The following is a 20726-nucleotide window of genomic DNA, read 5'->3' as shown; positions in this document are numbered from 1 at the left end:
AGACTGCTGTCTGTAAACGAGTACTTTTGGTCGGAGGACATCCTTTTGAAGAAGCTGACTTATATAATATTGCAAGTTGTTGCAGAAAGAAACGCACTATCTCAGTGCACATACGCTTTTGTTGCGCGCAGGCGGCAAAAATTCAGCCACAATTTTGCTAGCTAGCGCCAAAAGCATAACTGGACAACAGCTGAACAGGAACACACTTCAGGTCATTTTTGTTTGTAAAAAAATGTTCCATGGTCATACACTGACTCTAACTAGATGGTAGCACCACTGCATGCGCGATAGCAACGGGGTGAGTGAAGACGCCCTGCTTATCATTTTACAAGCGTCAAATATACTGCGGTACGGTTTCTGATGTCTTGCAGATTTCAGCTGCAAAATCGGGCCCCTTTGAATCAACGCCGAAAGAACGCTGTAATTAAAAAAAACTAGGCCATTTACGGAAGTGGGAGCTGCGCTCTATACTTCCACTGCATGTGAGATATGTGTACTGCACACCAAATGTAGGAGCCTTCTAGTTTGGTCTAGCTGGTGGGGCATGCATGTTCTTCAATCAGTATCATGATTAGGTATCCAGAGCTCGTGTTGTTCATTCTGTTACTTGTTTCTTGGCCTGTACAGCATGCTCGCTTGGAAAACACAACACATACGCCTTCGCGCTTCAGACCAAATTGTCGCAGATTAAATTTTGATCTTATAATTACAATTTATGCGTTAAATGTGTGTACTGCCCGTCATGTTTCAAGGATTTCTTTTTGTCACACAGGTTCGCTTGGAGAATGGATGCCATCATGACGTTGACAGAAGACTGCTGAGTCATGTTGCCATTTTAAATTCAGTAAGAAATAAACCCTGTCGTGCATACTGGTGTACAATCACTGGAGTCCGAAACTGCACTCTGAAGTGCAGCACGGCACGCCACAATCTTATCACACTAACACGAACATAACCAGGAATGTGGAAGAGAAAAACATCTGTGAACTTGATGGCAGTGAGGTGCTTATCATGCCTTTTCAGCAAGCAGCTTTGTTCTGTAGGTGTATAGTAATGCTGCGTTTGGTTTCGATGTGTGTAATACATTAAAGTACATGCACCATTACCGACACCTACAAAGTGAAGTGGTTTTCTTTACAGGCCCAAAAACGATCTTACTTACTTTAATAACAATGGATGCCTAGTATCACAGCGAACGTGTCTGTGCCTCACATTCGAGAAGTTGTAACAATACACTAATATGGGATACATTCCTCTGGACGGTAACGTTACCCGTCCAAAAGAGACGTAAGGATGCACCTAAAAGAGCAAAACATACACACTTTCAGAGCAATGTTATGCCCACTGACGTGGTGCAAAGTTGCACCATAGAAGCGTTGTAAAAAAACTCATTAGGTAACTATAGCCCCTGCGAGGGCAAGCTTACGCTTACGTTACCCTTCCTAACATGGCGTAAAGGTGCACCTAAAAGAGGAACCCATATGCTCTTGCAGAGCAATTTTACGCCCATTGATAAGGTGCAAAGTTGCTCTGTAGGAGGGTTGTAGTAAGCTCATTAGACATGATTAACTGTAGCCCTTGCAAGTATAAGTTTGCACCCTGGGATTGAGCATAAGCTTATTCCGAGTGGGCGCAAACATGCACCAGAAAGTGAAGCATATGTTTACACTTTCATGGCGTAAGCGTTAGTCTTTCTGAGGAGGGGTAAAGTTAGTCAACAAGGGGTTATACTTACACTTGGCCAGACGGAATAACATTACCCCGATAACAGCCTAAACATTACACTGTGCGCACTTAGTCCCCCGATGAAGGTGTAACGTTACACCAAAAGGGGGTCGCCTCAGCGTCAGTGGATATACCCCCTCAAAGGACTAAGACCACTCCTTTTTTTCTTAGTGCAGAACGAACGCCAGGCCTACGCTGGCCCCTTGATCGGCCGTACGTTGGCCCTAAATTGGCATGAAAGTAGGACCAATGTGTCAAAATGGTAGCGCTCAGCGTAAATGCCAGTGTAGGACCGATGTTTGTGCCAGTTTTTGCCAATGATAGCCCAACGTTCGACCAATGCTGTTGTGCTGCCTGGGTCGCAGCGCGTATTCTCACTTACATATTATAGTTTGCTCACTTAGAAGCAGATTTCGGTGACAGTTTACGGGAGTTTTTACTACGCCGGAGTGCGCAGGCACCGAATGAAAGTACACCTAGCTCCCCCATGAATCCGCGATGTGACCTCGTCTCTGTCGCTAGACCGCTGCCGTAGAGAAAATATGTATTTGGCCCTGGCTATGTGGCACATTGACAAAACTTCAAGAGAGAGAACAGGTTACGGGCGTGTTTACTAAGCTCGAGTGCTCAAGCACAGAGACCGCTGTGCACGTCGCTGGCGAGCGTCGCCAGTCGCCTTCGCTTGCTTGGAGGTTGCCCACTAGTACTAAGCGATGGAGCGAACGACCGCACACCGCTCTTTTTCGCGCACATGAAGCGCACTTTTAAGAGGTTGATGTGAATTTTTGGGAAGTGCATCAGCTTCAAGAGTCTGATTGAAATAGTTCTTCGGAAATCAAGAGTATATATATATATATATATATATATATATATATATATATATATATATATATATATATATATATATATATATATATATATATATATATATATATATATATAAAGAAAGCCAACAGTCACCGAAACCAAGGGGCATAGGGGAATGTTTTTAATCTTTTTTTATTTGTAGTACCAATCAATCGGTTTAAAGAAAATTACTAATAAAGCAGCAGAAAAAACAACCATGCCGCCGGTGGGATCCGAACCCACGACCTCCGAATATCGCGTCCGGTGCTCTTACCAACTGAGCTACGGCGAGGGCCGTCCAATCTGCTGGTTTCGTGGGTATTTATGTTTTGCGTGTAAGCGAACCTTCAGAGTGTTCACCAGCGCCACCCTCGTCCATAGCGGTGGACGTAGCACGTCCTGTAATACCGCAAGTGTGACGTAGAACGTCATCTAACGGCGAGGGCGGAAACTGTGCGAGAGCCATTTTATGCTACCTATGGCATCAAGACTGACAGAACCGAGACCCCCGTTAAGGTATTAGCAGACAAGGCAAATGAAATGAGGGGCTCGTTTGACAAACATATTAAGGAAGTCAACAGTCGCCGAAACTAAGGTGCATAAGGGAATGTTTAGTATTTTTTTAATGTGTAGTGCTAATCACTGGTTTAATAATACTTAGATTAATCTATCGCACAAAGAAAATTACTTATAAAGCAGCAGAAAAAACAACCATGCCTCCGGTGGGATCCGAACCCACGACCTCCGAATATCGCGTCCGGTGCTCTTACCTGGTAAACTGAGCTACGGCGACGGCTGTCCAATCTGCTGCTTTTGTGGGTAATTATAGACAGTTTTTGCTGTGCGTACGCAAGTGCTTGCGTACGCAAAGAGCTACGGCGCTGCGTGCGTTACGCTGTCCGCTCCGAAGTATAGTTTTAGCTGACCGTGCCGTAGCGTCCCTCAGGCGCACGTGGCGCCATCTAGTGACAAGAAGTCAAACCACATCAACGCTCGGTTGAAGAAAATTTCATCCGTGATGATAACTACTGTGAGTGCATTGGGAGCCTTTTTTATTCCAAGAAGAAAAACTATGCAAACCGAAGAAAATGCAAGATCTGGCTAAAAGTTAGAAAACTGCTTCGCCAGGTGTCGTTGCTGCGAGGAAAACACACTGAATATAGTTAGGCCTAGGAGCTTGAAGATCGCCAAATTATCTGAAAAACAGGGGCTAGTTATCGCTTATACCGCTACGTGTGGGCAAGATTAGGCGAAATAAAAGCGAACCGCTACCATTTGAGCGAGCTATTGCGTCGGAGAATCCAGCGGCGACATGTATTTATTCCGAAGCGGGCGAGCAGGGCGCCGCCATCTTGTCAAAGTTAGCGTACGCAAGCCACGCAAGCGCCGCAACGCAAACTCCGCTGGCTAGCGTACGCAAGGCTACCGTACGCAAGACGCAAGGCTTGCGCTTGCGTTCTGCGCATGCGCACTACCGTCCCGCAAACTCCTCGCGTACGCTAACTCTTTGCGTACGCACAGCTAAAACTGTCTTATGTTTACTGCGTGTAAGCGAACCTTGAGAGTGTTCACCAGCGCCACCCACGCAGTAAACATAAATACCCACGAAAGCAGCAGATTGGACAGCCGTCGCCGTAGCTCAGTTGGTAAGAGCACCGGACGCGATATTCGGAGGTCGTGGGTTCGGATCCCACCGGCGGCATGGTTGTTTTTTCTGCTGCTTTATAAGTAATTCTCTTTAAACCGATTGATTGGCACTACAAATAAAAAAAAGATTAAAAACATTCCCCTCTGCCCCTTGGTTTCGGTGACTGTTGGCTTCTTTAACATGTTTGTCAAACGAGCCCCTCATTTCCTTTACCCTGTCTGCTAATATATATATATATATATATATATATATATATATATATATATATATATATATATATATATATATATATATATATATAGACACTCAGAATTTCAGGGGCGATTAGAACCCTGCTTTGCAAATTAACTTCAAACAGTGAGGGGGTGGTACCTCTTGATGTCTCCGTGCATCTTAAATTGGTCTGATAAAAATTTTCCTGTGAGTAAAGTGAACACAGATACTTTATGATGTCAGGTTGATGCAATAAAGCTAACGCAAAAATTGATCACGAAATTTTGATGTTCGTCTGATGCTAATTTGGCTAATGCTAAATCTAATGAAGAATTTGTGATGCTAATCTGATGTTAGAAAGGTTGATGCTAAATCTCATCAAAGGTTTGTGATGCTGGTCTGATGAGAAAAAGGTAAAGCGAAAGCTCATCACGAAATTTTGATGTAATTTTGACGCAAAAAAGTTGATGCAAACCTTTATCAAGAATTTATGATGCCAGTCTGGTGCAAAAACACAACAGACTTTGCTTTTCTGACTAATTTCAGATGAGTCATCACAGTTAGATCATAATGACATCAGAAATTTCATGTTCATTTGTGTAAGTGTATACAGCTGCGCTTGAACCAGGAGCAATTTTTCATTACCTGCGCAGTTTCTGAGAACGCTGTAGCTTTTGTTTGTAGCCGTTTGGCTGCGTTTGGGTGGATTCCAATGAGTAATTAGTCCCTTGCTACAAATGTGCTCCACCTTTGGGCACTCCCCGAAGCACTCGACCAATAAATTGTTTACCGTGCATATATGAAACGCGGAGCACGTCCAGTGGCAACATGCACTGTTTGAAACAAAGAAAGCGCCATCAAAATATTTGGCGTCTCCACCACTTTCAGTGTCCCCTCCAAATTCATTTTCTCTCCGTTGATTATGGCCGCAGGCCGGGTTCGCTTCACGGACGAAGTGGAGTGCATCCGACGCGAGGTACAGCGGCTGCGACGCGACGGCGTCCGGGTGATCATCGCTCTGGGCCACTCGGGCGTGCCTCGAGACGTGGAGATCTGCGAGCGTGTGCCCGAGGTCAGCCTGGTCGTTGGGGGACACACGCACACCTTCCTGTACTCGGGACCGACGGTCGACGGTGAGTAGCGCTGTAGTAAGAATGCCGATGGCTTATTATGGCCCTGCCTTTGAGGAGCGTGCGGGCTCCCTGTATAGAGATTTGCAGACTAAAAATTGAAGGAGACTTTGTATATTCCAAAGTGTGTTCTGCGGAAGCCTGTGCCCATTCGACTGACTATGCCAAGCGCAATCGCCCATTCTTCTTCTGGCGTTTGGTATCGGAAGAATCTATATTCTTTGGCCGCTTCTCCGAACTGCTTCCCGAAGAATCATCACCGGGCCGCTTGGGAGCCACCCGACTAACACGACTGCTGCAACAAGACGTCTGACGAAGGAGCGTTGCCGCGCGCGGCGCTGTTAAGCCGCTGCGCCATCACTTGATTGCTGAGAGAGTGTAAGGGGAGAGGCTACACCTGTGGCGGAGCAACTGTTGCTATGCGCCGCTGTTCCACCACGTGATTGTTGAGAGAATGTGAGGGAGGAGAGGCCACAGCTGGCACCGTTCCAGGGCACGGACGGACGGGCGGTCGGACGCCGCGAGTATGAGCCATGAAAGGCTTTCGCCTTAATATGCGGAAACTAGCATTGCGGCGCACGTAGAACGTATAATCTGAAAACAGCCACGAATAGATAGACTGAAGGAAAATTAGTTTAAGGGTATTGTTACTTTATTACCATATTCTCAACAAGAAAGCGTTCAGTAGGGTGGCTTTTTGAACTGATTGGTAGTACATAGCTAGCGAGTTAGTGCTCGTGGTGTTCCTTATGTTCTTTTTCGTCCTCGCCTTTGGATGTGCTGCAGTGCTTTAAAGAAAGTATCGAAAGGACACGTAGCCAAAAAATTGCTGGAGGTTTAGAAACCTTTACTAAGAGCCGTCGTACGATCCTTTTTGAGCGGCTTCTGCCCGCGAGCGGACGACGGACCTGTCAGTCCAGACAATAGGCGTCCGCGCCGTCCGGCGAACGGATGAAAAGATGGTCAGATTCAACTTTCTAGCGGATGAGCGGGTCCGGCCCGCGACCGGATTGAAGCTATTGGCTGCTTTTTCCGTCACGTCAGTGACGTCTCGAGCCACTTTACCTCGCTTCTGCCGTGGCAATATGGCCGTCCGTCGACCGAACTGGGGAGCGACGCATAGGGGGTGGAAGCTATGTCGCAAAACATATTATATTGGTCCCATGCTGATAGTGCGAGTGTTCAGAGCTACTGCGAACTTCGCCGCGTGCAGCAGTGGCGAGTGACAGTTCCATAGTTGAATTCTGCAATCATCTACGCTGACGGAGTTGACAGAGCGCCTCTTCAAACCGACGAAAGACCTTCGCGTTGGTGGTGGCACGAAGTGTTTATATGGAACTGTTTGTGGTTGCAAGCGTTCATAATTTCTGCGAGGATCATCACGGGCAGCAGCGAGTAACAGCTGCTCACGGTGAGTTTCTTGTGTGTGCATGAGCTGCATAGCACAGTGACAAGTGTCCGCCTAGTGAACGTGATTGCGATCGGAGCGAGTGCTTTCACTTCAAGGCATCGAAATTTGCACCTGCAGATGTTTTCGACAGATGCCGTGTTTTGCGAGTGCTGAAATGATCGTGGCGTTGTGCAGCTAGTCGCATTCGTTGCGATGGTTGCAGTGATCGCGGCCGGGGCGACCACACGACGTTGTTTCTGTTACGCATCCATTACCATTTTGGTCGCGATTCATGCGGACACTGTGCCCGATAACTGCCGTGTGTGTGACGTGACACGATCTTGACTGCATGGCCGTCGGACAGTTTTCTGCGGTGACAAAAGCAACGCCGCCATCCTTCTGCGCCTTGGTGCTCCATTCCGTACATTTTGTGGTGGTGGGTGCTCGGGTTACGTGTGGCCAGCGGCACTGTGTGACTTGTGTGAGAACATCGGTGTACAGTGTAGATGTATCTTCGGGGGCGTCATTTCTGTTTATTTCCTGCCGGCAAATCTTTGCGCCCTGAATTGGTGACCGAACACTTCCTCTAGCCATTCCGGTTTAGGTTGCGACAACATGGTATTACGCGATTACGAACGAGAATCATTGCCGCATTGAAATCACGGCTAGTTCACAGTTTAGAATCTCTAATATGTGTTAACTTATGAGAGTGCTTTTCAATGAGCATTTCACTCTACGTTACGCAAAAAAATCTGTGGCCGCAGCTTATGGGATCAAAGATATCCATAGAGCAAATTGGGCATAACGAGTCTTGATGAAAAAGAATTATATATTAAGAAAATCTTTCGCATTGCTTTTTCTCTTTTTGCCTTGACAAATGCTTGGAAATATGTAGTTGAAGTGGGATCTTGATTTTCATTGTAATAAAAAAAATGCGGTGGTTTCGAAGCGCCTTATGGGCCATTACACTATTTGTTGTTGATTTTGATCACGGTCCCTTTCGATCGGGAGAACAGCTTGTACGAAAGTGGGTGACGTGTGCACAGTGCTGTTGCAGGACAGCTTGTGAACTCGGCTTTACTAGTGTTAAGCGATTGTTCAGCAGCACTCCCTGCGTCAGACGCACCAGTTTGTTTAACAACACATTTTCAAAGCCTTGAGAAGGAGATGTCTTGGATGCGCACGCACACGTCTATCTGCTACCTTCATTTCCCTGTGACTGCTTGCTACGGACATGATTACTTTTCTCTGAGTGACGGCGATGGTGAGCACAATCAGCTGTGTGTTGGTAGTGTAGAATGCTTCCCAGATTTCCTTAACCCTCCTTACGTTTTACACAAACAAAAATTGATTTGCTGAGATATAGATGCATATTTGAACCTTCCTCAGTGAACGGCTAGGTTTCCTTGCCCACTTATTCATTGGCATTTCTGTGTTCACGACAGTACCATTCCTGCACACATTCAAATCTACAAAAACAATGCTTGTTTGAGTTCTTTGAAATGGGCTTAGCGCTAATGCATGGTGGTTGGCTCTTGAATGCTTACGTTGCCCTGTTTCTGAGAGTCCTTTAGTATCAATAGAACCCTTGACCTGTCAAGGCAAAGACCGCATTTAATTTGAACAAATTCCATTACTCCTCGGATTGAATGAAAATGCTGTTGCTGCTTCCATTAGCCGATGCCCCGTTGTGCACCGGCACCTTGTTCTGTTCTTGCCCGCTGCGCATGCCTGAATCAGCAGCGTTGCATTTTTCTTTTCTTCTGCGGCGTACTCTGTATAAAAAATGCTAACCTAGCATTGTGGGCTGCTGATAGGCATCTGTGAGAATATAATATACGCAAGTGGTTCTGTTATGTTATAAGCAGCTGAATTCATTTTGTGCGATGCACAATCTAAGCCAGGATGTGAGTCGCCTAGCTCTGACAGGGATTTTTACACTAGAGAGAGAAGTACTTTGGCCACTAGAAAGTGCGTGAGCTGGTTAGAAGTCAGTGTGCCTGGCGGTTCACAGGTTAGCATAAAATTCTGCGCAGACAGTGGGGCACGCATTGTGACGGCAATTCCAGTGTGCAAGAAAAGTATGTGATTCAGGCAGCGTTTAATTTATCCGCTCAAATCCAAAGTTTTAAGTCTTTGGTGAAAAAGAAGAAGTGTGCCCCTGCTAAAGTGGCTGCACATCGCTCTTCAGAAAAACCTCGCTATCCACGTAAATACGTGCCTTATTTGAAGAGTACTGCATCCTCGCCTTCTCAAGATGCTCCGGACGTCCTCCCACCGTTTGAGGCCTCATGGGAACCATGCATGAGTGCAGCTGAGCTGGGCACTGACGCTAGGCGTAGTGCCCCTGCTGCCACGCTGGCGGAGGTAGCTCTGCCGGCGTCTATCGTGGCAGCACCTGCCACGCAGTCGACACCAGAATCCGTGGACCCAGGTCCAGCTTTGTGCTCCCGGTTCATCGTCAGATGCACCCCTCCTGCCTTCCCGAAATGCCAGACTGCTCGTGAGTGATCTGCCAACCGGGCCAATGGCCATCAACTCTACACCATCGCATGGGACTCAAACTGCATGGCATGCTGAACCGGGCATTCCAATGGACTTATCGGCACCTCTACCCGTGCAAACGTTCCCTCGTGCAACACAAAAGCGTCTCTCAAACGGCAGCAAACCGATTCCATCTTCGGCAAGTGATGGCTTCCAAAGTAAGCGCACTTGTCTTACGATCGAGAACTCGGTGGAGAATACACCCGGATCGTCTTCTTACAAAGTGACCATTAAAGCACTGGCCAACAAAAGCCTCACGCATACACCAAACAAGATTTTACAAGATAACTTGGACGCGTGCCTCGGAACCAAAGGTTTTCGGGGCTTCACAGTCAGGACAAAGTCCCACACCATTGCAGTGTGGCTTCCGACTCTGACTGCCGTTGAACGGCTGCAAACGCTCACTAGTATTTCACTAACAAGCTAAATCTCACTTCAAGTACAAGTGTATTTAGTTGAAGGCTCCGACTTGCAGCGCTGCGTCGTCCACAACGTCGATATCACTGAGGATCAAACTTCACTCCAGCTTGAGCTGTACTGTCCCTCGCACCGTGTCATCCAGGCCCGACGCATGGGAAAGGGCCGCTCTTGCATAGTCACTTTGCAAGGCCCTCTGACACTGCCAGCCCATCTGTACTATTATGGCTGTATTTTACGGCCTCGGCCATATAAACCGAGTGTGGTAGACTGCTACAACTGCTTCCGTACTGGGCATAAGCGCAAATCCTGTCCCTTCACTGCTGCCGGTGAAACTACATCGGAAGGGAAAGTGGCTTATCGATGCGGCCTTTGTAAATCCGACGACCACGAGATAACATCCCCAATGTGTCCGACAAAACAAAAGGCAACACAAAGGGTTCGTCGTCGAATGACTAAGCATTGCCAATACATGACAGTATAACTTCATTGCAGACACCCAATCAGTTCACAGCTCTGCAGTGGGGTGACGACGAGTGACCGGAGCTCCCTGAGCACACCTCGCACGATCCTTCAGCTCAGCAGCCTTATAACGATACTGTGCGAAAAGAACGCCTCGGAAAACAGCCAAGAAAGCAGCGCAGTGTGTCGGAACACTGTGCAGGACGATATGGCCGCAGTCGACGAACAAATCGCACGTCTTTTAGCGGAGTTGACCAAGCTCCTGCAACACCGTGCACTGCTCGCTCTACGTAGACGGACAGCGGAATCATCCGCCACATCTGTCAATGGCGCGGCAAGTTCGCCTTCCTGCCGCCCGCCAGTGTTATTTCCTGCCGCCTCCTCCCAGATTACCGCAATGTCACTGGAAAACTCTGCTATTTCTTTGCTCCGGTTTATGGTCAATCAGTTGTCCAACCTGACGTCCGTGATTCTACAGCGCTTGGGTTAGTAACTAGAAATGGCAAGCTCCAGTCGTGCTGGTGTGCTGCAGTGGAACTGCAGAGGCATTTCCACGAAAGTGGGAGAGCTCAAGACCCGACTACAAATTCACAAGCCCCAGGTATGGGCTATGTTGCAATAGGAAACAAACGTCATGCCATCTATTCCAGGCTCCAGTGCCTACAAGTCTTCTTCAATGATAGATCGTCGTGTACAAACCGCTGCTGCCCCGGGAAAGGCGGCGGTGTATGTGGACTCACGTTTTCCGCATGTACGCCTTGCTCTCGAAAACTGGTGCACGTCGTATCAAGAGGTAGTGGCAGTGGCTGCGAAATTTAAGAAAGGAAATTTTGTGGTCGTTCCATTCAACGTTAGACATGCCGGTGGTGCTTCCTCTCGTATTAATCTTGGCTGGTTAACAAGTGTCCGTCGGCAGTATTCCGGGTGTCCGATTTTAGTTAGAGGCGACTTTAACGCCCCTCACCAGGATTGGGGGTACCCCACTTCGAGCCCTCGTGGCAGGCGTGTGCGGGACGCCTTCACGGATGCCCAATTTGTGCTGCTCAACCATCCTGGGAGAGCAACACGTCCAGTGCGTCAAACTCGTAGTGCTTCCAATGCCCCAGACTTGACGTGGTGGTCGGGTCCGGGGGCTCCCTCCTGGCACATGGAGCCAGACTTCTGGGGAAGTGATCACCACCCTATCATCATCGGCCTTCACACCTCACATTTACGACCTTTACGCTACAAATGTTCTGTCATCAACTGGGACAGTTTTCGCTCCTGTATCGACAATCTCTCTTCAGACTCTTTGCCAATCCTTGTTGAGCGCATAAAAACAGCGCTCAACAGTGCTACAACTACCACCTGGACTGATGTTGGTCAACCGGCACCAGACCTCGGCCTTCTTAACTTGTGGGCGGCACGCCGTCAAGCCGAGCTTGCTGCTACGCGAGACTCTCCTTCGTCGCAGGCACGTACGCGATTGCATTATATTACAGCTAAGACACTCAAATATGAACGCGACCTCTATCGACGGGAGTGGCATGCCTGGTGCGAACAATTTTCTGCAAAATTCCGAATGCATGTCTCTTGCGAACATTCCGTAGAATGGAACGCGGTCGCGGTTCGACTGACGCAGCAGGGACCGCATGCTTCGCGGCTAACTTGTCGCCAGATGATTTCGCCAAAGAAGCAGCGCGAAAGTTTTTCCTAAAATACGATGCTGTGCCTTCTTCATCTGCTAGTTTAAACATGGCAGGCACCCCAGCGCATGTATATCAAGTGCCGTCTGATGTCGACGTAAATATAATTGCGTGTCCATTCTCTATGCTTGAGTTGCTGGCTGCAATAGATGATGCGAAACGGAAAACAGCGCCCGGTCCGGACAATATTCACTAAGAGGTGTACAAGAATCTGAGTAGCGCTGCACTCCAACTTCTAGACACCATAAACAAGGTATGGTTGGATGGCGTTGTGCCCGAGAGCTGGAAATCCGCTGTCGTGATTCCTATCTTGAAACCAGGAAAGCCTCCGACGGACCTTGCCAACTTGCGACCTATCTCCTTAACTCCTACGCTGTGCAAGCTGGCGGAGAAAATGCTAGCCATTGACACGATTGTCATGGTGGCTAGAGCAGCACGGTTTTTATCACCCAGCACAAATCGGCTTTCGTCTATATGTTGGTACAGAGGACGGGTTGGCTGTCTTAGCATCTGTAGTTTTGTCATCTCCCCGCAGCCGCAATCTGTGTACTGATTTAGAAATGGACGTTCAAAAGGTATATGACAACAGCAGTGATGCAGCCATTCTGAACTCCATTGACACGCATGATCTCCCTCTGAGAGTGCGTAGTTTTGTCCAATCATTTTTGGAAGGCAGAAAATTTGCAATACGCCTGAGCGGCGAAGCTGTCGGATCATTTGTTCCTCTCTGCGGCGTGCCCCAGAAATCAGTATTGTGGCCGACGTTATTTAATATTGGTTTCATCCCGCTCGCTTGGCGCTTACGTGACATCCGTGACATAAAATTTCTTCAGTAAGCTGACGACATCACGGTGTGGAGTACTTACCAAGATCTCCGTACTCAAGAGGCTGCCCTTCAATCTGCCATGGATGTTACCTGTAGTTACGCATCATCCATCGGAATTCAGCTATCCGTGCATAAAACAGCATACACGTCAGTCGCCAACCGCTGGGGACGCCGTAAACTTGCTGCAAGTCTAATCCGTTTTTGTCTATCAGGCACCCCACTACAGGAAAGTCCGAGTGTCAAAATTCTTGGATTAATGATTCTCCAATCAGGATCAGCGACTGCATGGCTTTCTCAGGCAAAAAGGCAAGCTATTCAGACTTTGGGTATGATTAGAAAAATTGCTCCTAAAACTGGTGGAGCAGGCTCGTTCGTTGCACGGCATTTGGTGAGGGCAGTTCTGCAGCCACGTATTGTTTATCAAGCTGAGTTTCAACATCTTACAAGAGCCCAATGGGATCGCCTTGAAGCCGTCAACCGAGAGGCTATGTGACCATTGCCTTCCACGCATCACACTGGTCACAGCTTTACAAGAGAATGCGCAGCTCAATACCGCTGATGAGCTGGTGCAGCAGCGCCGTGATGCGCGCAGCCTTAAGGCAGTCTATATCACTCCACGCATGCACTGAGGACGTATGCAATGTTACGCTCTAGTCTTCAGCCGCCAACGCCAGTTCTTCCCCGATGGAAGTCTGTACAGCTCAGTGACAACAAGCCAACAGATAATCGCCGGCCAACATCTGCTAATTCGGCATCGTTGCTTCGCTTGAAATTTGAGGCACAAGATGCTTGCCTGCCTGATCGATCTATTGTTGTCTACGTAGACGCAAGCGTGCGAGACTGCAAAGCAACAACAGCTATCTACTGCCCGTGCAGACCTGCCGTGAATCAAACCTCTTGGTTTCAGCTTACGGAACCCCCTTCGTCCTTTTGGGCTGAGCTCGTTGCAGTTCAAGAAGCACTCTGCTCAGTGGCCGACATAACTATGCTCCCTGCGGCCCGCGTTGGTGGCGATAGTGGTGCTTCTCTGCATAAAAAAGTCCCGCAAGTGTGCAATAAATTTCAGTTGAAGTCCGGCGTTCGTGCTGTCTTTCTTCTCCCTTGGTCCTTGTTTGATGCGCTGGTGCCATGTTCCATAATATTGTCATCCGCACTGACACCCTTCAAGTTGTCCGGCTGCTAAGACGTGTTAGCCGCTGTCCAACGATATGTCAGGACATCCACGTGCTCGCGGCACACATCCCGCAGCCAGTACGTATTAAGTGGGTCCCACGGGATCTGCTGACCTATCAAAGCCAGGCAGATTTAGCGACCCGCCTTGCGAATACAAACTCATCACCGCCTCGGCTCCTTCATTTGGACAATTGTGCCCCCTTTCATCAAGAAAGGAAGTCCTCCGGCACCGCACACGTACTCTCATCCCTCCGTGTGCGGTAACCCTCCCCCGCGGTCTTACCCGTGTAGAAGGGGTGTCGCTTAAGAGGATTCGTGTCGGGTTGCCCTCACACCAGCCGTCACTCAGAAGTGACCTCAGTACCGAGATTTGTTTCCTCGGCCAGGGCGTCCGATATGTAAACGCGAGGACATTGAAGCCGACATTCATCACTTACTGTGGGACTGCCCAGCTCTCAAGCCTACAAAGTAAAACTTCTTTTTGGGCTAGTTGGTGCATTTGGTGGTGTCGTGTCTTGTCCTTCTTGTGTGATTGCATGTTTTTGCGCTGCTCCGTTCCCTTGCTTAAAAAAAGCCTGCAAGGATCCGACACCTGATGGTAGCAGGTTTTTCACCAAGCATGCCTGCTTCATACATTGCCTGGACGAGGGGACCGTACCATCGTTCTCTACTGGACTTCATCAAATCAGCTAACCTTTTTCCATTCATTTAATCTCTACTACACCTTCACCCATCATTGATGCCCTGGGACAATAAATTTCGCTTAAACATGGTCTTCCCCTCTCCATTTTGATAGGACAACAGCACATGCGACAATGGGCCGTACGTATTTTCACTCTGTCCACTCTTATCAGCAAGTTTCCATGTTGACAGAGCGTAAGTGCATTGAAAAAAGTTTGCCCCATAAACACTGTCAATAGTCGAGTTCATAATAACGAGGCCTGTAGTAATGAGGAATGGCTGTTTATATGAAATTATGGTTAATTTTCTAGTTCTCATCTGGAGAGCAGCAATTAACCTGTGTTATTTTGACTATGTGACTAAAGAAGTACATTTATCTAGCAAATTATAATGATGATTAGAAGGATGTGTTGTATGGCACAGCAGTTTGTGGGTGGAAGAATAGCGGTTGGCTTTACCTGACATTACTTTAGACAGCAGACGGGATAATGAGCCCTGTGGAGCTGGAAAAGGTATGTTAGGAACTAACACGACGGAAAACAACACCACTGCACATAGTAGCAATTCTTGCCCAGTTGTCCTCGTCCCTTAGCAAAGTTTGAACATGCAAACTTACCACCGGTTCACCCTACAGTAGACTCATATCAAGTGTTTTGAAATTTGCAGCAAGGATCAACAGGACATGGAGCATGGTGTACGCATATCTAGTGCATACTGTGCAGATAGCTTCGTTCCTCATCATAGCTTGGCCTCTCTATGTTTCTTACCCATCATTACCCAACACCTATGTCCCTATTTATGTCATTTCCATTTGCTTCAAGTCACCAAACAGATTTTGTACTCTTGCCCTGCTAGATTTCGGCCCATTAAGTTGTTTCATCCAAATTGGCAAGCTTTTAGAAAACATTCCTGCAATAGCCAGCTTGCTCTTGTTCTTCACGACGTGCACCTTGAGTGCGATTTCCCCTCGATGCTTCTTTCCTTGGCTTTGAAAGAGCATGCGATTCGCTTATTTATGTATGGCTTTTTTGTCGTGCTTTAACTTGTATCTAATAGCTCTCAACTGGATCCAAACTTCAACAGCCAGCAGTCGGCAGATTTCCCTTGCCAGTTGTTATGCATCCTACCTTTTTCTGCAATATTGGACGTCCCACAACGCGTTGCCCCTCAGCTTTTTATTTCCTACATTATGACTTTCCCTTCAGTGTTTTGTTATTTGCCTTCACTGATGGCGATATGGAGTCTACCATCTTGCAATAAATACCTGTGATTTAGTTCTCCAAAACAACATTTTGCATGCTCCAGAATGGCCTATTTGCTAATGTTACAAAGAATTAACCAATGTTTTTTTATTGCCCGAATAACTACATTTCGCCTACTTATAAGGCCTTAACAAGATAGGTCTATTCATTGTATACTGGTTCAAACACTAAGCCAATAACATGGCTCGCAATGTAGCATGGTCTCACTTCATTATCCCTATACGCCCACCCACAGCCTAGATTATTTACACCGTAACATGCAGTTAGCACCGCCCCCTTCCAAGTTACTTGCGTTCAGATCCCCTGCGTGGCATCAGCTTGGGCGTTCTAATGGCACATGGCATAATCCTATCTTAACTAAAATCCTAGAATGAGTTCAGACCTGAGCCCTTGTTTTATTTTCTCAGACTGTTGTTGAAGCTCCAGTGTCAGAGCACCAAAGGTTAAATTTCAAATTTCTTCATGTCGTGCGGAAACTGCACGTTTTTTAACTCTTTACCGTCATATAACCAGCTAATCTGTTCTGACACATTTTTCCTTATTCACTAGCCGCACAAGTACTGTTGTTCCTCAGTTAGCTCATGTCACTGGATTTCAAAATTGATTTTTGTTTTTGCCACTAAAACCTAGAATGACTTCCACCTCACAAGGCTTACTAATTTCTTGTTCTTTGAGCTGGTAACTGCAGAAATCGACGCTGTAAATGCTGATGTTCATCCACTGGTTAAAGCAATTCCCCCAAGACAGAATATTTGTTACAAGAGAGTAATTACTCACTAACATCCAGTACAGCCATGAGGCCACAAAGAAGAGCTGCAAAGCTTTCCTTTGTAGTCGTATGGCAGTGCTTAGATGCTAATGGTTAACTACTTCTTACTAGTAAATTACAAACTCATCAAGTTCCTACTTGGCGCATCATGTCAAAGCTCACCACGCAAGTTTTGTCATTTAGTGCTGTTTAGGTATAATAAATGTTAAAATAAATGTTGTAATGAAGTGCTTAGTCGCTTGCTCAGCTCGGCAAACAATACAATACTGTCTTATGCGAAAGAACTTTCCTCACAATCTATTTCTAGTAATATTGCGGCAGATTTACACAACAGTTTTGTCGGACGGTATACAGTATTTACGCTTCCTTGCACACTGTGCACAAGCTAAGTCTAGCAAGTTAAACTGATGCATTGAAAAGCTGGGCATGCATTATTTTGCCTTTCTGTGTCAGATCTTCCTTGGTACTTCTCTCTTACCGCCTCTTCAGCTAAGCATCACACCGCCTTCATAACGCGGCTCATCATAGCATGGCTCAGTGAGAATGCTACGAATGCATGTTTATGCATGTGACTTTTATATATTCAGGATAGTGTTAACAGGCCGTCTTCATCTTAAACACAAAAGCCGTCAACTTCAAGTTGCAGCGAAGAGACACCAGTAAAGACAAAAAACGATCACTGCTGTACTGTTTTTTTCGGCATTCTTCGGCCTAACACCAAATTCGTTTTTTGCAAATTTCTGATGCCTATCGATGCCTTCGTTTACTTCTTTTTTTGAAGACCAGACTGGCGGTGAAGTTGGGATATTTTGCTGAAGATGTTGATAGTCAGCACGCCAAAATTCAACATGTGTTTAGTGGTATAAACTTCAGTTAACAGTTAGCAATGCTCACTATTGCTGGTTAGATTGGGAACTGGTGACCTTACATTCAGTCAGTCTACATTTTGCTAATGAGTGAAAATAACTCTTAAACGTTGCTCGAAAGTTTTATCAGAGAACATACGCATATATGCCTGTCACGTACTTAAATGGCTTAATTTTTATTCCATTTTATTTTGCGACATGATAGCTCTGATACTGGAAATCCAATTTTACAAATTGTTCTTGAGATGCTGGTGTTTGCTAGAGATAATCTGATTATAGGATCATCGTATCAGGTTTTCCGTACTATACAAAGTACTCTTTCCCAGACAAAGCTTATCTATTGAATAGATAAGCATGTCTTTTGCATTAAAAGTCAGCTGGCTCAAGGCAGCTGTGGAGGAGGTTGTTTACATGTTAAAGTGACAACTACTGTGCAAATGGTTAGGAAATTCTGCAAGTGCTTATTTTTTTGCTGTTAGGAACGCAAAAAACACTTAAGTGCGCAAATTTGAATAAATGAATAAAAATTTTAGGTATGTAAATTAACTATTTGAAAAATGTGGTTATCCCTGTTATAATTACGGACGGTTGTTAACAGCCGGTACTGTGGCCGGACCCGATCGAGAATTCGCAAAAAGAATCGCGTCGTTCTGAAATCGGAAGGGCTGCTATTTCTGTTATTTCGGCAAATCGTCGTACATTGTGAAAACATAGCAATCGAACGAGGAGGAGTACGCGATCGCAATGTGACGCGTTTTTCGGCCTCTTGGATAGAAATTGTGCACATATCGTTTCCCACAACATCGCTTCAGATGATCAGGCTCGCCTGCGATGTTACAAAATTTTGTCACGAATTGTTTCGTGGCCGTTAGAGTCGGCCACACCGAGTTTCATGCCATGTCACCGCTGACGACGATGGTACCTTCGACGAAAATCCCGCAGAAAAAAAAAAACGTTGACGCAACGGATATCTCGAGTACGCCGCAATTAATACGGGCAGTTTCTACTGCAAGATATGTGCGTGTTTTGCTTCAAGCACATGTCTGTACCGCCGCACGCGATTAGACGACAGGCACTGCCGTTCGCGCCAATTGGAATGATGGAGCCTGTGATGGGAAAGAGGACTGCAGGTTCACATTATCTCAGCTTAAAAGGTCGAAGAAATAAACCCAGGCGGCATGTGGGAAAAAAGGAAACTCTATTGTGAGAAACTAAGAGAAAAGGAGGTAAAAACACAAACAGGAAAGCTGACAAAGAGAACACTCGCGACAGACCAAGGAAGGTAGAAGGACAAAGAGGAGGCGTTCACTCAACGTTCGGCGGAACGTTCATCGTCCTGAGTGTGCTCTGTGAAGGTGGTGCGTCGGGCGAGGATGTGTGGCGGGGCGTTGGCGCAATCAAGCCCTCAGGTCGACGCTCTGGTGGACGACAGGGTCAGGTAGTCCGGGCACGCCGTGGTGGAGAGAAAGGCAATCCCCAGGTCCGGTAATCCGGGGATGCCGTGGTGGATAGAAAGGCGGTCCCCAGGTCTGGTAGTCCGGGAAGCAGCGGAGAAGACCAAGCGGCCCGTGTTCTGAAGCTGCCGCACAGGAAGGGAACCGCGGTGCCAAGGTCTGGTGGGCCTGGCCCTCGACGACGGCTGTCCAGGTCTGGTAGCCTGGACGTCTGCGACTAAGGCCCAAGTCTGGAAATTCGGGGAGCCAGCAGATCTTCTCCACGTCCGTCGCCGAACGCGTTCCAACCGTTCTCCCTTCCACGCACTCTTCGCCACGTCTCCTTCTTTTTTTCTTCCCCTTGAGCGTCTTCGCCCGCCGCAGTGTGGCGCGAGCTTCTGACAGAGCCATCTGGCTCGCTCGCAAACACCACAGTTATCGTGCACCTTTTCGGCCCACGTCCGCCCGGAGGCCGAAAACGGGCGGTCCGCTCGGTGAGCTGTCCGAGCGGAAGCCGCTCAAAAACGATCGTCCGACGCTCTTAAGCACGGATCACTGAGGAATAGCAGGTTTTAAGAGCGTTAGTTCTTACTCATGGCGTTTCGAGATTTCGTGCGGTCTGTCACCGGATGGATGGATGGATGGACACGGCTGAACCCTTTAAATCGGGCGGCGGCTCAAGCCACCTAGCCATGAATTATGAAATTTTACTCTTGTCTTGATTTTAGCCACCAATAAGATAACCTTCGCTTCGTTACTTCTTTGCGCTTAAAATCTACTTTCCCTTCACTGTCCTTATACCTCAATGCCTTAGATAAGGCATTGTTGTTTAAGGACAGTGGGATAAGGCAGTGGGGTTTAAGGAGCACCCTGAGATCACAGCGCCATATGTGGCAGCAACTAGACAACAGCGCATTTCGCGTTGAGACATGTAGCGCAATCTACAATAGCATTCTAGAAACAACCACCTACCGCTTGCAAATGATGAGGTGACGGTCCAATAGGGTGGACAGAGATGGATCTGTGTAAGTACAACGTCAGGGGACGAAATGGCACGATAGTTTCGGTTTTTCTAATCAAAGATGGCGGCCAATATAATTGGTTGCGCTTTACCCATCCTTTCCCTCCAGTATGACGGCAGAGGACGAAATGGCAGCACAGTTTCGATGTTTAGAATCCAATATGGCGGCCTTTAAATTGGTTGTGCCCCTATCTCTTTCCCCCGTCGTTCGCTCCGCTAGGTGGAAAAGTTATGTTACTTTCTGAACCACTTTGGGTTTTCTTCACTGGCCTCGCTGGATGCTGAAAGACTCGCTTTACGCATGGCCAATAAATCTAACGCTCGTTACTTCAACGTCTTCCAGACGGTGGCGGCATTTTTGCAGGCGGACACCAACGCCACGTACATGAAAGCGAGATAGAGGTGTTCACTGAACCAAGGAGCAAATTGTGCGCCTTGCCTTTTGTCAAAATTAACGGACTCTACAACGTTGTCAACTCGAATGAACCCAATGATCGCCGGAGGTCCCACTTGTTTCGTTTTTTTTTTTCACCGTGTGAGGTTTCTAGCGCGGGTTGGTCCCTGCACTCAGGGGCAACCCCACTCCGTTAGCTCGAACCACACCTGTGGCCGCGAAGAGCACCACCACCGAGAAA

At 47.3% G+C, this 20726-nt stretch overlaps 1 protein-coding gene across 1 annotated transcript in view; it reads left to right on the top strand.

The window, feature by feature from the left end:
• LOC144096728 (protein 5NUC-like) overlaps positions 1 to 20726 on the top strand; it is a 591711-nt gene that overhangs the window by 183567 nt on the left and 387418 nt on the right. The window contains 1 exon segment of the mRNA XM_077629576.1: positions 5365 to 5565. Coding sequence (XP_077485702.1) covers positions 5365 to 5565 — 201 coding nt within the window.

Source organism: Amblyomma americanum, chromosome 7 (genome assembly GCF_052857255.1).
Source record: "Amblyomma americanum isolate KBUSLIRL-KWMA chromosome 7, ASM5285725v1, whole genome shotgun sequence".
NCBI lineage: Eukaryota > Metazoa > Arthropoda > Arachnida > Ixodida > Ixodidae > Amblyomma > Amblyomma americanum.
This window is presented reverse-complemented; position numbering and strand designations above follow the sequence as displayed.